Source organism: Cnephaeus nilssonii, assembly GCF_951640355.1.
Source record: "Cnephaeus nilssonii genome assembly, chromosome: 21".
In the NCBI taxonomy this organism is placed as follows: Eukaryota; Metazoa; Chordata; class Mammalia; order Chiroptera; family Vespertilionidae; genus Cnephaeus; species Cnephaeus nilssonii.
This window is the reverse complement of record NC_137092.1, coordinates 10998083-11015609: the sequence shown is the minus strand read 5'-3', so window position 1 is coordinate 11015609 and position 17527 is coordinate 10998083. Positions and strand designations below refer to the sequence as shown.

Here is a 17527-nt window from a genome sequence, read left to right as displayed (position 1 = left end):
GTGGGACCTCCCAACACCAAGGGGCATTACCTGTGAATCCTGGTGAGCAGACACAACTGTAACGATTAACTCCATCCATACAGACGCCGTGGACACACGGGTTACTTGCACAGTCATCGAAATTGATTTCACAATTAACACCTGCAAGGATAAGGGCAAAGAGGAAACATGCAATATTACCACCAAAATATCAAGGATGTCTGCTTGGGACCCCAAGTGTTAGCCCTTTGTACGCCACAAGGGTCTATCGACGTATAGATGGTTTCCGTTTTGGATGTGTGGCAGTTAACTGGTTAAGAAAGCTAGAGTATCCAGCCAGCCCTGGGGAAAGCAGCAATGCTGCCAGCGAGATCAGGAGGGCAAGGCGATCTCCTTCACGCACTGAGCCCCTGTGCGCCTTTTTCACTGTGTTAGCATTTGCACTCATGGGCAGAAGCCAGGGCGGCGGGACCATGGGCGCCTCAGTGGGAATCAGAGCAGCGGTGCCACACTGCAGCGGTGGGCACTGTATCCGTCACATCGTGCACTCGCAGCAAACACCGGAGAAAAAGACAGGCTCACTTAAGAATGACTTTGGTGAAGTCGGATGATTAACTTTACCCTTTTGTTACATCTTTACCCTTGACTGAATATATGTCTACTGTTCTGTGTGATGGCCGGGAAAGTACACCTGAGGCCGCTCTGTGACATGCCAACGTGCAGACGTGCCCCCCAGGAAAAACAGTTGTGTGATTATTTCAGTTTTGAACGGAAGCAGTTGCTTTTTTTCATGGAATCCCATTTTCATTGAAAGAACAACTGACAGACAATCCGGGGTTATTCACACCTAACTATTTAGTTCATATTAATGGCAAAGAGTAAACCTGTCATTTCAAAAAACCCCAAAAACTGATAGTATTGTGTTCCCAAGATAAAATTTAAGCTTTCACATGAAAATCAGAATTTTGGAACCACCATAAGCTTTAAACTGACAGTCACTATTCTGGTTACAACTCAGGATAAACTTTAAAGAGTCTGCTATCTTCCTGCTGGTCTATTCCCAGAACAAACTGTAGAGTTTGGCTATGTTAGAAAGTTTTAACTAAAGATATGGGTAACTAAACAGTAGAGATATACCCATTATTATTATTAGCATTGTTTGGTAAAAATACTCATATTTCATGATATAGTTAACATGAATTTAGTGATGCTTTTTTGGGTATCAGAGAATACCTTGGTAGTTTAAAAAGTCTAAAAAATAAAACCTGATAATAAGGATTATAAACTAAGGAAACTTCCACGACAAAATGCCATAATTTTGATTCACCTTGCATTAATATTAATTAACAATTACATCAAAAATTTACTTGAACAGGAAGAGACACCTGTCCAAGCTGGGCCAGTGAGACTTTCTCACTGGAATGTAGGAGTATGACTGTGTGAGCTACGGTCTGCAAATGGCCCTGCTTCCCGCTAATCTCTGCAAAGCCTATTGTTCCAAACTCACCTGAAATCCATGAGATGCTTTTTTGTGCTTTCACTAAATGCTTTCTACTGTTTTACTGTTGGTTGCTCGCCTGTTACAATTCTTTAAGCTAGTCAGATTGGATTCTGTGACTTCAAACCAAAAATAACGTACTTAGAACAGTGTCCCATCGTAAGAGCACAGGCGAAAGGAGCGATTCCAGGCAGTGCACCCACTTTCAGTGCCCAGTGAGCGAGAAACCACATGATCACCAGCAAGTTGTAAAGTTCCCCTCTGTCTACCCTCATCCAGACCCCAGCCCGCCACCTAGGACGGCATTCTGAACGGGTCGTGGATTCTTACTCTGGAACTCCAGAGACCATTCCTAACGACTGTTTGAATGGATCCTCTCCCCAGGGCCCTGCAGGCCGGGCCTTTCTCCGCCCATTACAAGACGCCTCCATGTTGCCTGGGTGTCTCAGCTTTAACGCTCCTGACGCCACAGGAACAAGGCTGGCAGCTTTCTGAGAGATTCGGGGCCTTCCCTCTCTCTGCTGCCCGCACACCCCTCACAGCTACTTCCCGCCTTTCTCAGTGACAGCTCCTCACACCTGGCCTTCGCTGTCCCCCCAGGGGACACACCTGATACATCCTGCCACAGTGATAACCATCACAGAGAAAACCAAGTGCTGCGACCCCACCACGCCCCAGGTTTCCAGGGGTTCCCAGTGCGCTTGTTACAAGGGGGCCCACAGCGCGGCCTGGAACAGCCCCGCCATCCTACAGGCATCCGTTCAGTCGCTTGTAAATCTCTCTCTCAAATTCCTTTTCCTACTGCAATGTCTCATGGCTGGGGACCAGCCCGGAAGCAAATTGCTTTTGGAGGGTTTCACAAAGATCCATTCAGCCCTGCTGGGGAGTTATCGAAACGTGGGGAGGGGGAGGCATTTTCCGCTTTGAGGCAGGGGATGTTTTTCATATGCTGAGCAACTCAAAAAGGACTTTGTTTTCAAACTTGGCATGTGCAGGGTCCTGGAAGAAGCCCAGGGCCCTTGACAAGTTTGAAGGAATGCGTTTGGAAAGAACAAAGTAAAATGAGGGCAGCTCCCCACCTCACCACCTTTGCCCCCACCTAGGCCATTGTCCTTAAAGGGAGAGGGAGTTCTCAATAAATCAGTGCGCTGTACTGGCAGGCCCCGTTCTGACGAAGGCACCGCTAGTTAATCTTCCACTGGTACGTTTTCCTTTGATCTGAGACACAGTGCTTCTCAGTCCATTAACCACAGTTGTGACCATAATGATTCCTCCAATAAGTAAAACAGAATCCAGCGAAACCTGTGAAATGCTGCTGCCCGAGCAAGTAATTCAACACCCCCAGCAAGGAGCAGCCTGCCCTCCCAGCCAGCACGAATGAACTGGAGGAATGAACTGGAGTCAGGACTGGAGGAATGAACTGGAGTCAGGAAGCGAGGAGCCGGGATGAGGAATGGTGGCTCCGCATTCTAATTTCCAATGATGGGGAGCTGCAAAGTCGCTCCTCCCCCGCCCAATCCCCACAATTGCCCAAAGCCCACCAGAGACAAGTGGCAGAAGAAAGGTGTCCCATTAAAGATACTGGACTCTGAAATAGAGAGAAAACGATTGGAAAGACAGGAGGGGTAGGGATGGAGAAAGGGGGTTGGGGCGGGAGGAGGGAAGCACAACTTCATTAGCCTGCAGTGGAGGTTATAGAAAAAGACAACAATAAAATCAAGCCACAAGAGCAAGAACATTTTCCATTTTAAAGAATAACTGCAGGTTTTTGAACAAAGTAAAAAAACCTCTTTTAGGGAAACACATGCATAAAATCACCAGCTTTGAGAAACTATTGTCTCTCATTTCTTCCCTGGCTGGAGCCAGCTCCCTCGGAGATGTTTCTGGCTGTGGCTTTGGCTGAGCTTCTCAGGAAAAAGGACTGTGTGTTAGGTATGTAAGCGTCTGCCCAGGAAGTCTGAGACATCTGTGTAAATCGTGTTTGAGAAGCAGTGAGCACTCTGTGGATGAAAAAGGGGCCACACGCTAACCCAACAGGCTCAGGGAAGGCCTGCGTGGCGGTCTTGCAAACTCAAAGACCTAAAGTCACCACAAAGAAGGGCCTGAAATTAAAACTTGAGCTAAAAGCAGTTATGGTGGGTAGTCACATCCTAGGCCGGTAGCTTCCCTGACAAAGGTAAATCTTTACCTTAACTGAGCCTATTGCCTTTTTGCATTACGACAACATATCGTTGGAATGTCAAAGTAATTTTTTTTCCAGACCCCTTAAAGCACAGGCACCACTCTGCGGAGACTACAAATCCCCTCATTGTTATCGAGTTAATTGTTGACTAACTATCCTGCACCCACCTAAGTGACTGGTAAAAGAAGTGTGTGTCTATCATTTTACTTTTTATCCAATCCCAGAGCTCCCTGCCTCCCCCCCACTTTGCTTTCTCCCGCCTCCTAATCTATCACCAATAGATTTCATGTAACCCAATTATGTCTCCTCCTTCGATTGTAATGTATAAACCAAGGTGAAAACTGTCATTCTCCGAGCATTGTCCCAATCCGTTGAGATTCTGCATCCCGGCAATAGTTGACAGTGTGACGCAAACACACTCACAAAAATGCTTTACGGGTTTGCATGTTTTTTTACGTTAACAGCCCCAAAGGAAACAGGGAGGGAGTGGGCTTACCCGACGTGCCGGGCTGGCAGTTGCACTGGTAGCCGTTCACCAGGTCGATGCAGCGGCCCTCGTTCAGGCAGGGGCTGCTGTAACACTCGTCTATCTGGTCGCTGCAGATGGCGCCCATGTACCCCGGGTTGCAGATGCAGGTGTAGGAATCAATCCCATCCTGACACTGGCCGTGGTGGCAGGGATCGGGGTCACAGTTGTCGATGTTCTCCTCACACAACACACCAGTGAATCCTGGGAAGGAATGTGACCAAGGAGGCTTAAGAACCAAAGCAGATACTCCACCCCTGAACATACATGGAGCCACATCCCCGTCCCCTACAGCCCCCATGCCTGAATTCATCCTGAGGGAATGAGCGCTTGACACTGACCATTGTCATTGATTCATAAGGCAGGCCCAGAGAGCTGTGCTTAAAATAAAGTTCTTCAGATCAAATCTGCAGAAGTCAAATACCTCTGCCCAAGCGAGCGGAGCTGCCCTGGCAGAGATGCTTCAACTGCATCTTCACTCCGTACTGGGCCTCAGTGGGGAATAGCTCTCAATACCTCTCCTGTGTATATCTACCTCTATATTCCTTCCCTCCCAAACCCAATATACAGGGACTGTATTCATGGTTCCACGGACCTTATCTTCCCCATTTTTTTTTTTTTTTTTTTGAGGAAGGGAGAGAGATATAGAGATAGAAGCATCGATGAGAGAGAGACATCGATCGGCTGTCTACTGCACACCCCGTACTGGGGACTGAACCTGCAACCCGGGCATGTGCCTTGTAGGGGAATCAAACTGGGACCTCCTGGTTCATAGGTCGATGCTCAACCACTGAGCCACATTGGCTGGGCTCCCAATTCTGACTTTACAGAACAGAAAACTTCTCTTTTTTCCTTTCACCTGTCCCCAGAGTACTATGCATATATAGAAAATTTCCCATAAAGACTTGTTGAATAAAATGAACGAACAAGTTACGGGCATTTAAATGAAACTGGGACAAATGAAAACTCCTTCACTTGACATGAAATCTCTTTTCGGAGACTCCAGTAAGGCTCTCCTCCCTTCTCAGCATGACTCAGGGTGTTCCACCTCTCTCCCCCGAAGGTTACCCTCCATGAACATAACCTGCCAGAGGAGGACAGAACCCGGAACTCCTCCAACCAGAGACAACAGTTCATGAAGACAGAGGGGGTACGGGGTCCTCTGGCAGGGCCTAGTCTAAGTAGGGCCTAGTCGGTGGTGATGCTCCAATACTACGGGAACAGCAATCATTTATTTCCATGACATTGTTTTTCTGTGATCAGAAAGAAATGCACATAATGTTTAAAACTGTTTAAGAACCCATTTCCTAAAATTAAGAAATTATCTTTAATTCTATTCCTAACTTCCTTCTCTCTTAAGCAGTGGGATAAAAAAGAAATTGGAAAAATCCCCTTTTCTAATAACGTCTAGTCCATTTCTACAGTGTTGGTCTGGGCTGAAGCAAATGTGGAACAGGGGATGTTTGGCTTATTCAGATCCCTCCCAAATGGGAACTGTGGTCACAGACCAGACATGCAGAATATTTATAAACGGATTCTTTTTCACGGTAGTAGCAGAATTCAGGACTCGGAGCTCTCGCACCTGTCTGAGGACCACCTGACTCCCAGGGCATGCGGTCTTGTTTGCAAGAAGCCTCGGCACTTGCACACAATGGCCCTTAGATTTCTGGGCCTTTGTTTAATCACTTCCCTCAAGAAACACAGCAACAAGCCTCCTGCTGAGGAGCCCCAGTGAAAAAGAGCTTTCGGCTGGAATGCTTCCCTTTCCCAGAGGAGTAAGGCCAGCCAGCTGGAAACTCACCGCTGCCAAAATCTGTCCCAAAAAGAGATGGACACCAAATGGCAATGTCCAGGCCAGGCCACTATTGTGGTGGAGAAGGAGGCAGGTGTTGGAGAAGGAAAACAGTGGAGAGAGAGCGGCAAAAACCAAGCTGGAAGAAGACCTCTCTAAACGCAGGCGCTGGTAGGGCAGCGGGACAAGGACAGTCTCCTGTTTGTTCAGGTGGTCCTGGGGGGAGGGGTGAAAAATGAGAAGAATCTCACCTGTGGCGCACTGGCATTCATAGCCGTTCGGGTGATCGATGCACTTGGCCCCGTTCAGACACGGAGTGCTGGAACAGTCATCAATATCAATCTGGCAAACCGGCCCGGTGAAGCCTGAAAAGGGCACAGGAGGCCACAGGTCACAGGATTATCCCACGCCCGCCTTCACTGTGACAGTGACGCCCGAGAAGCGTGGGGCTGAGTTCCCTGATACCCAAGGGTCAGCAAAAGTGAAATTATTCTCCCCAGCAAGTGACCGGGACAACTGGGAGGAGCGCAGGGCACCAGAGGCACGTGTGTGTTTCTCCAGCTCTGTTTCTTCCCCACACTTTTCACTTCTAGTGAAAACAGGACTGAACGGTTACAGGGGAAGCACTCCAACCAGCGAGCCTAGCCTCAGAGGGACTGGGACTGAAAATGAGAGACACCACAGTGTGTGGCAGAAAACCTGGCGTGTCTTCAACAATAGCTCCGGGGAGGGAGAGAAGAGGCGGAGCATTCTTTGGAAAAACTGACTGATGTTGGCTGTTTCTGGACCCAGAGGTGAAATGTCTAAAAATAATAATCTCACCAACGGGCTTCGAGACTCTAACCCAAGGGGGGGAAATACAATCCCGAAGAGCCTGAACCTTAGGCCTCTGTGAGGCATGAACTTTCTGAAATGTACACACAGACAGAGAGGTCACGGGCCTTTCAGAACAGACTTGGACTTGTGGCCACAGAGGATTTGGAGGACACACTAGCTGAGACAGACTCCCCGACTCTGTACACACATCTCCTTCCTGAAGGGCTCACTTTAATGACTTCCGCATGCACAGCCCACACACATTCCCTGCCTGCTCTCCGCTCCTCCCTCCCCGGGGTCAGTCAGCTTTGTGCTTTCGCAGACAGCAGGGCAGGTGGTGGGCACTTACCAGGTGGACACAGACACTGGAAGCGATTGACTTTATCCACACACTGCCCGTTGTTCACACAGGGGTTGCTCTGACATTCGTTTATCTCCAACTCACAATGCACACCTTTGAAACCTGAACAAAACGAACCACACAAGTGGCTTAGAAAGAGAGAAAGGTATATTCTAGCCAAGAAAGCACAAACTTACAAAGATGCCCACATCCTCTATGAGCAGAGACATTTCTGCAGAGGACCGGGGGACTAGGCCGTGAGAGTGACAGTCAGATCACACAGGGGAGTCCTCTGGGACATCCGGGTCACTGTGATGAAGGGGATGAGGGTACCTCCAAGACCTTGGTCACACCCCGCGTGCCAACAAAGACTGGGCCACGTTCTCTGACCAGCCCAGGCTTTGGCTTCGGGGCAGTGCCAGGCCCGCAGGATCCCCACTGCTTGTTCCTAAAGACCAGCGGAGTCAGAGCTGCTGCCGCCCTCAGGGCGCCAGGCAAGGCCAGGAGGCTCCCAGGCTAGAGCGCCAGCACCTGATGGGGCGGCCGCACTGGCTGTGCTCTCTGCCGACTCAGAAACGGTCCCTGCAGAAGAGCTTCAGGGGACAACTCAGGAATCATGGGACATCGCCAGGGAGGCATGGCAGGTTCCTACATGATTATGGGTAAAGTTAATTTCCCTAAGTGGAAAGGCATGGTATTTGTAACGCACAAGGGAATCAGGAAGGCTTGCTACTTAAAGGGTACTTATGGTAAGTACTTTATTAAAGAATCTTGGCACAAAAACACTCCTTTCTGAAATTTTCTCTTGCACGTATCGGAGTTTTGACACGATGGGTGTGTTTCCCTGGGCCTTCACAGCTCTAAGAAGTCTAGCACTGCCTCACTCTAAGGGCCCCTTGGCCGGGAGCCCCGTCACTACTGGGAAGGAGATGCTGACGGGGCTCACGGCATGGCCACACGGTGCTGAGTGCTCCACCTCAGAGAAGTGCTTGCTGTTCCGTGCCTCCAACCTAGACCCCACACTCGGATGGGCCCAAGTACCTGGCATGCACAGGCATGTGAAGCCCCCGATCTTATCCAGGCAGGTGGCGTCGTTCTGGCAGGGGTCGGAATGGCACTCGTTGATGTCCATCTCACAGCGAGGCCCCGCGTAGCCCTTCAGACACTCGCAGTGGAAGGCGCCGTCTGTGTTCACACATTTCCCTGCATGCTCACAAGGATTGCTATTGGCTGGAAGACACAAGCACCAGTTACCAGGATCACAGCACAAAACCGAGTTTCCACACGTGTGGACTACAGATGTGGCCTGCAAGCGCTAGGGCCAGGCATTTCATAGTCTGATTCTCAATTTCCTATGTTCTTGTGAACAAATTAATTAATTAGACTAGGCAACCTCCCTCTCGTGTGTCTCTGCTGCTCTTTTGCCCAAACTGTCTCTAAGGTCAGGCTTTATATTAAGAATCAAGTACAGACCACCGGTATATTTCAATTCCCAGAATAGAATATATGATTATGTTGAAAGGATGGTTGTAAACAGTGGGCGAGTAACAGGAGATCTGGGGTAAAATGTGCTGCAGTGTACATGCTTGCTGAGCTCGCAGACATGGGAGGAAGAGGAGCGGTTCGGGGGACTCACCCATGGTGCACTCATCCACGTCTTCTGTGCAGTCAGCCCCTTTGTAGCCTTGTGGGCAGGTGCAGATATACTGCCCGTTCAGGGGGTTGGTATCACACAGTGCCCCCTTGTGGCACGGATTGCTGATGCATGCATCATCCAGATGACACAAGAGCCCTGTCACAAGAACAAAGAGAAAATGACCCCAGTTGGGGAAGAGCTGTCTCTTTCATGGAGGAGGAAAGCCTTATACTGTCTCATCAAAATCCACTGTGGAGATTGAGGAAACTTTCCTTTCACCTGATGCTCCCTCAGGAACACGCTGCAAGTCAGGAGCTTCTGCAGACAACCCTGGTGTCCCCTCACCCCCCTCGGCTAGACGGCTCCTCAAGGGCCATAAGTGAGGTGGACAGGTGACAGAGACAGGCAGAGGGCAATAACCTTCCTACAGCCCTCCGACTGAGCAGCAAAAACAGAGGATGCCCAGCTCAACAGTAATTTCAGACAGACAATAAGTAATTTCTACTGTAGGCCCAAACTTCTGCATGCACCTGTATTTTATTTGCTAACCTACTTTCCGCAAATCATGCCACCCGGTGATCACGAAGGCATCAGCATTTCACTAGCCTCAGAAGAAAAAAAACAGTGCAACAGCATCAGCCTATGCACGGGCAGCCTTTTAATAGTGTCAGCATTCCTGGCTCAAGTGCCCTCAGGACTGAGGCGATATTAGCTGGCCCCATGTTCTGCATGGTTCACGCGGGAACTGGATTTTCCACTCTGCAACTAGGTTAAGAACAGGTAGCTAAGGCTCTTTCTGCAAAGCTGGAGGTGGGGCTCCTAGGAAGGCACAGATATGAGAACATTTCAGAACTGCTGGGCCCCAAGTTCCCTCACCTAAGCTGTCTTTCTCCACATCTTCCTCCCTTCATTGCTTTCTACCCCTAAAACCAGGAGCTGGGAAACTGAGGAGCTAGAGCACTGTTAACTCTGAAGTCAGCAAAAACCCACCCCGAGAACAATATTTCTATAGATGCTGGGGGCTGGAATGCACTTACATACATGCTTCTGTCCTGCCAACTCCTTCTGAGTAAATGGGCTATTTCTTCTTACTATGAAGTCTCTACATCCATTAGTCATTTTTGTCTTAATTTCTGAGGTGCTTTTCAGCCTAAGGTCATAAGGAGGTCAGCAGATGCTCCCAAGGCAATAGTGACTAACTTTCATTTTTATTAGGACGAAAGACTGCGGTACATAGAGTTGAGAGGAGAGCCAAAAGCGATCAGGAAAAAGACTCACTCCATAGCACTTTGGCTATCGATTACACTTCCTGAACAATCGTAAGTGCCATGTACCGACCGATTGGAAATGAAAAGGACACGGCTACCGACACGAAAGAGAAGGAGGCCGAAATCCTGCCTGCTCACGGCCCCGTCCCTAGCGTCCAGCTCTGTCGTTCCGCTGGCCTCACCTGTCTTTCCCTCTGGGCACATGCACGAGAAGGAGGCCACACGGTCAATGCAGGTGGAGCCCGGCGTGCAGGAGGCGAAGGCGCAGTCGTCGATGTTCTCGCTGCAGTCGTCTCCACTCCAGCCATTGACGCACACGCAGCCGTAGCCTCCGTTGCGGTTGGTACAGGTGCCTCCGTTCTGACAGGCGTTGGGCTGCAGCAGGCACTCGTCCACATCCTCCGTGCAGAACTGTCCTTTGGGGGGAAAGTGCCTTTGATCAGGGCTCTTAGGTCTCAAAGAATTAGTGCCGTACCAGCCCCCACACATTCTTCGCCCTAATGTGACTTGCCTGAAATTAAGGCGAGCGGAACCCACAGCAGATCAGGTTCTCACATGCATTTTAAGGCCACCTTAAGCCATCCGAATTATATTTATTCTAGGGAAGTGATTTAAAAAAAAAACATGGGAGTTGCTATCCCTAGAAACTCTTGACAACATGAGAATTTAGCCAACCTATCAAAGAGAAGATAAATCTTTAGGATTCTGGACTCAGTTAAATCCCTGGGACTATGAATATATAACTGAGAAGAGGAAGAAGAACCTAAGAGGTGAGTAAAGAAAAGAATAATGAGAAGAAACGTAAAAGTCAAAATGTTATGGCAATTGCTCTGTATTTTGTCTGTCAATGTCAATAACTGTACAATATGATTCCGTACAATATGATTCCGTACAATATGATTCCGTACAATAGTATTGCAAGATGCTGTTACCACTGAGGGAGACTTGGTAGAGCATATTAATACTTATAGCTGCATGTGAAATTACAATGATCTCCAAATAAGAAGTTTAACTTAAAATGAAGGTAAAGGCAAGCAAAGGTGGAGAGAGCAGATGAAGGACAAAAGCCTTAGTAAAATGTGGGTGTGAGAAACAAAGCCAAGATGGTGAGACTGAAGCAAACCGTGCTCAGCCTGAGGCACCCAAGCTTCAAGGGTGCAGATCTGTGGAATTCGACAGAAAGTCCACCGAGTATAATAGAAGATGGAAAAGGGACCAGGATTCTCTGCCTGCAAAAGAGCAAACTGGAGGACACTAACCATGAGACCATTTGTGGACATAGTGCAGGTCACTACAATAGCAACCGACAGGGACATGGCAAAGGCTCGCGGGACCCCTGACAAGGAACAAGAGTATGTCTTCATCGTACAAGCCAGGAATTTGTGACTAACAAGCAGTTCAGTGCCGGGCCAGCTGAACTGTGTAACAAGTCTCATTGGAGGTCTTTTAATACCAGTTTAGAGAGCTATCAAAGGAAACTAATATTCAGGTCATTTGAATTCTCTAAAACACAACACAAGTAGCTGAAATGAAGAAATCCTGATGATGTCCTTAATTCTTCCCTTGTAAAAGAACTCAATGAATAATTCAAAAAGGTATTCTGATGAAGAGGCCTCTTAATGAAAAAGCACATGACGCTTAGACTCAGAAAATGCCAAGGCTAGCCCTAGTCTCCAGAATACCTAATTCGATTGGCTCAAGTATTTTCAGGAAGCCTGCCATGTGCCCAGCTATGTAGCCATCACTGCTAGCAGAAGCTAGGTGTGTCAGATCTAACCTAACTGATCACCGATTCTTTACTTCCATTATGACCCCATTCTTCACAATCATTATTGCACGCATTATTACAAAGCCAACATCACTCTATTTCACTTATTTAATTGCACATCTGTCTCCCATCCCTTGGCTGTGTTTGTGTGTGTGTGTGTGTGTGTGTGTGTGTGTGTGTGTATTCCCAGCTAAGGTCCCACTGCCTGGTATGGCAGGATGGGTGTGTGGGCATCTCTGGAACTCTGTACTTAGCACTCCCCTTCCATGCTCCTCTCCTCAGCCTCTTCATCTGTATAATTCTTGAAGGAGCCACCAAGTCTTTACATGATCATGCCCTCCTGGGCATAACTGGCTGGGATAGGATGGGTATCTGATATGAGTTAACTATCGCTGTGTCTCTTTCCAAACTTTTGGACTAGGGATGCTTTGCCACATGGACCAAAAGGATGAAGTGGCCAGTCTACAAGAAAAGGAGAGGGGCGAATCAGAAGTGCACAGAAGTGCATTCCAGTCAATGGTTCTGGTTGTTCCTGAAGCCCAACTGCTCCGAACCCATTCAGGGGCACAACTATTCTGAGAGATGTCCCTTGCAATGGGTTTCCCTAATTTCAGATAAGGATCTGTCAGTTAAAACCCATAGTACTAGCTAATACAGAGTGAGTGAGTTGCATGAGGTGTGTGAGTAAGTTGTGTGAGTGAGTGAGATGTGTGAGTGAGTTGTGTGAGGGAGATGTGTGAGTGAGTTGTGTGAGTGAGATGTGTGAGTGAGTTGTGTGAGTGAGGTACGTGAGATGTGTGAGTGAGTTGCGTGAGTAAGGTATGTGAGAGAGTTGCATGAATGAGTGAGGTGTGTGAAATGCATGAGTGAGTTGCATGAGCGAGTGAGTTGTGTGAGTGCATGAGCTGCGTGAGTGAGGTGGATGAGTGAGTGCATGCATTGGCAATGACTTCCCCCACGGCAGATGATGCCATTTATTACAGAAAGCTTTGCTTCCTTCCTGCACTGGCAGACATGCTACCTCAGATACAGACAGATGTATAAGTAGGATACAGGTGGGATTTAGAAATAAATGCATGACTGAGAAGTAGGTGAAGTGTTAATTTAACCTGGAAATTACTGAGAATCTTGTCTCTTACACTTATGCTAACTTAAATATCTATGCTACCCTAAAACCAAATGACTTGCTAAATGTGAGCAATTTGGTATTGTAACAATTATGGGTATGTATTTTTTGCTAAGATTGTAGTTTCTCTATCTTGAAAAGGGACATATATTCATAAATTGTTTTTATTTTATAAGTACCAACAAAATGGAAGAAAGCCATATTTTGGTTTTTATGATTATAGCAAATGTGCTAGCTAATATAACATCCTTTTTCATGCATGTGTTTCAAAATTTATTTTACAAAGGAGATGGACCTCTGGCCACTCAGCTGTGAGGCACTCTCAAGTTACAAACTGTTTATCCTTCTGAAGCTGCCACATTAAATCCAATATCTCTAAAATGAAGGCTTTAATCTTCAAAAAAATGTGAGTAATTTGGATATTATTTTTCTTTTTGACTAGCTTTGTGATAATTCTGAGTATAAGACATTGTGTTTAAAAATATCTCATGTATTCCTTATGCATTACAATTCCCAGACACTTAAATATTGTAATAAGACAGACGAGATAAATAAACAGTGCCTGGAATGCAAGTTTGGCACTCTTGGGAGAGGAAACCAAAAGTCATTGATTGCCCACTAGGAAGCAGGCACTAAGCTTGAGCTGTAACAAAAATTATGTCCTTCATGGTTGAGAAATCAGGCTCAGAGAGGTATAGTAACTTGCCTAGTGTGAAGTTTTCTGCACTCAAGGAGAGCTGGGATTTGAACTAGAGCTACCTGACTCTAAAATTCCTAACAAAGACTTGAGATGGGAATCTCACTTATCAAAACCAACTCTGCGTTCCCAATCGCACAAAGTGGAGAGGATGGAGGTGAGGATTCCAATCATGACTCACACAATCTGATTACTGAAAAAACTTAGGAGTGCAAATGACTATCCAAATAGCAAATGAACTTTCAGGTATAGCTCACTATTTTTTGAATGAGATTGCCTTTTGAAGGCTAAATACCATCACTGGACACCTTAGGACTAGCTGTCTGTCAGATATGGTTCATTAGAAAAATCCAATCTAGAGCCAAGAGCACACTGGTGTATTAGAATTTTCTACAGAATGGATCATTTGTCTCTAAGTTTCAGGCTCATTTCTCCAGAACAACATCCCTTCCCAAGCTCATTTCTGCCAGAATTCTTTTTTCTCTCCTCCTAGTTCCAATTCTAGCAACCAGTTTTTAAATTCAGAAGGTAGAAAACAGTAACCCATGGGCCGCTACAGTTGCTTGTCCAAAAGTTCCAATGGGACATCTACTAAGACACTGCTTCCTTCATGTCACCACCCTCTTGGCACAGGAGGAAACCAAGGCAGAAGCCTACAAATAAGAAATAAGGCTCAGAAAGGTCAGGTAACCTTCCCAAGGTCATAAAACAGTAAGTGAGAACACTGCCACTCAGAGCCAGATCAGTCTGACTCTAAATCTACTGCTTTCTACCACAGCTCAGTTACCTATCCAGCCCTGGATTTGACCAACAAGATCTACAGACTAGGTCCCTGATCCTTGGGTCCTAGAGCACTCTGAGAGGACATAGAAGCATGAGACAATTAAAGAACACCCTTGTTAGAAATGAATACAGGCAGAAGGTCACTAAATATTGAAGTAGGAAAATTTCGTGGTGATTATCTGGCGGGATTGGGTGCATTTATGTTATTTATCTTGGACTGGAGAGAGATGCTCACTGAGGGTGGTAAGGTTAGGTCTTGAAGACATCAACATGACTAAAGTGTATTCTTTGGCTTGGGTTTAAAAGGAGAAAGGTTGGCCAGACCGGTGTGGCTCAGTGGTTGAATATCAACCCATGAACCGGGAGATCATGGTTTGATTCTTGGTCAAGGCACATGCCTGGGTTGCGGGCTCGATCCCCAGTATGGGACGTGCAGGAGGCAGCCAATCATTCCTCTCCCTTCCTCTCTCTAAAATCAATTTTTTAAAAAAGCACATATTTAAAAGGAGAAAGGTTGGTCTGGCCAGTTGGTTAGAGTACCGGTTCCCATATACCGAAAGGCTGTAGGTTCCATCCCCGGTCGGGGCACATACAGAAGGCAACCTATTGATGTTCTTGTTCTCCCTTCCTCCCCCTTTTTCTCTCTAAAATCAATGGGTATATCCTGAGATGAAGCTTAAAAAATAAAATAAAAGGAGGAAGTTTGGAGCTCGTTTGAAGCTTTGAATTCGACTAGGAATTCTAAATTTGATGCAACAAGAAAAGGGAGTTATCATGGGTTCATGGGTGGGAGAAGACAGGATCAAAATTGCCTTTGAAGATTAGTCTGCCCGTAGAATATAGGAGGCACTAAAAGCGAACAACTTTCTGTTAATAGGGAGAGAAGGAGAGAGCACCAAGTTATGAGCGACCTAGCACATAAACGCCTCTGGTGAAGCGGGAGAGCTGGGTTGTTGCCATGCCTGACCACGCTACTAAGCCTTCAATCCAACAAGTCTCAGCATGTGGCATCATCGGTCTTAGCAAACACACTTCACTGGTGAACTCCAAAATATGTTGTAGGAAGCTCAGTGAGGCAAGTGTTTGAGGGCATCAGGGACCGCCCTCCTCCCCCACTTTGTAATTTCACCTGCCAGATATTGCAGCTATGGCCATTTAATACCGGGACTAAGGCCCTCCCCATTTTCTGTGTGTAAAAGAAAAAGAAATCACTTGTTTTTAGAAAGTGCCATTTCTGGACTAACCACCACGAGCCTGGACTAACTTGGTATGAGATGTCACACTACCAAATCCTTTGCTGACACCTTAAACGCTTAGAGCCTCCTGTGGCTACTGATAATTTTCTGGCTGACAGTTTGCCTCATAAACATATCTCAAATACCTATCTTCCCTTCACATATTTCACTCTGGCCACGATGCCTTACTGTCGGTTCCTTAAACATTATCTTCTTTCCTACCCCAGACCCTCTGCATTTCCTGTTCTCTCCACCTCACATATTCTTCCCCCTCTACTTATGTGGCTAGTTACTTCTCATCCTTAAAGTAACTAGTGATCTCCCTGTCACTTAGGTAGATCTCCAAATTCACATCCACGAGGGCAGGGACTGTGTCTGCCATGCACCTCAGTGTACATGTCACGCACTGTACCAGACACTTGGTGTCAGTTGAGAAGTAGACCTCAGACCTAATCTAACATGCTCATTTTTACAGATGAGGAAATTAGGGCCAGAGAGGTACAGTGACTTGTCCGCATCTGTACAGCTAGCTGTAAGAACAATTAGACAAAATAAAAAATGGAAATTGTTAAGTGCTGATGGTAGATCAAGTTAGTCTTCAAAACGGGGAAGGAGATGCTGAGCTGACTGCGGAGGGACAGGGCAGGAGTGAAAAACAGGGAAGAGCAAAATGCCTCCGCAGTGCTACTAAGGAGATGACACTATGACTTCACCATCAGAAACATACGCCTGCTGTGCTGGTTTTACAGGAGTAGGGTAGCTTTTGTGCCGATCTTTTCTTACTGCCCCATCCTATTGTCTGGAAAGCATAGGGTACATTGTGGGTCCAACCGTGGCAGTAAATATAAGAGGACTGTATGGAAATGGAAACCAATGCCTGGACCGCACCAGCATCAAGCTCTAGCCCAGGGGGCCGCGTGAGCTGTAATGCACTGGGATACAAATAGCTTGTTGTGGCTCTCAAGACACCACAAACAAACCATCCATCTGACCTGGAGTCACAAGTGACTGTGAAGTACGAGGGGGGATGGGTGGAGGGGAGGGGGGCATGATCACTGAGCCTTAGCACTTTGGGAAGAAGCCCCCTCCCTTCCTAGTCATCTCTCAACTGTGAAGTGTGTGGGAAAAACTTTTATCACATCAATGGCCCTGCTAAGGGTCAACTCTCATTGCAACAACAATCACCACATGAGAACATATAAAAAAAGAGCTGGGCTGGCCCTTGCCCTGACCCTGCTACCTCCTCTCTTCCGTGGTTAAATCAAGAGAATTCAGTCTCCAGTACACCCTTCAACCAGCAGTCGCCAAGCTCATCTTTCCATTTCAGAGCAGAACATTCTTACAACCTCTGTCCTGCGAGACCTTCTCCTCTAAACACAGTTTTCCATTCCGAAGCTGAAGTGAAAGAACAGACGACGAGTTGCCCATTCTGCTGCCTGTTTGGCACTAAAGCTGGTTGAAGCATTCCATAAAAACACTGGAGTCCATGGGGTCTGCCTAATGAAAGAATGTGTGTGTGCACAAAGCACCGGTGTGTACACAAGACCTGGGTATGCAGTGGTTAAGGGGAGAGCGTAGGGGTGAGGGATACACGTATGGATAAATGCAAGACGCTCAGTGAAGGTGAATGTTGCCACCATTTCTAGATGCCATGACCTTTTCTCAGACTCCTCAAAAGCCTAGTTTCCCTGCATCCTGACCAATAAATTTTCTAAAGAGTCACACAGAATGATATCAACATGTACAGTGGATTGTGCATTTTGCATGTGAAACGCATTGATGACTTCCCTTCTACTTAGGATGAAATTCTAAATCCTATCCAGGTTTTCTGCCTACCTCTCCAGTCTCTCCCTTTGAACCACCACTGGCTCTACCATTCTG

At 47.0% G+C, this 17527-nt stretch overlaps 1 protein-coding gene across 1 annotated transcript in view; it reads right to left on the bottom strand.

The window, feature by feature from the left end:
- NOTCH2 (notch receptor 2) overlaps window positions 1-17527 on the bottom strand; it is a 126709-nt gene that overhangs the window by 31985 nt on the left and 77197 nt on the right. Inside the window, exons 6-12 of the mRNA XM_079761326.1 lie at window positions 10220-10453; window positions 8770-8925; window positions 8175-8363; window positions 7143-7256; window positions 6229-6342; window positions 4156-4389; window positions 31-141 (exon numbers count right to left, since the gene is read on the bottom strand). Of these exons, the coding sequence (XP_079617452.1) occupies window positions 31-141; window positions 4156-4389; window positions 6229-6342; window positions 7143-7256; window positions 8175-8363; window positions 8770-8925; window positions 10220-10453 (1152 nt within the window). The remainder of the gene's footprint in view (window positions 1-30; window positions 142-4155; window positions 4390-6228; window positions 6343-7142; window positions 7257-8174; window positions 8364-8769; window positions 8926-10219; window positions 10454-17527) is intronic.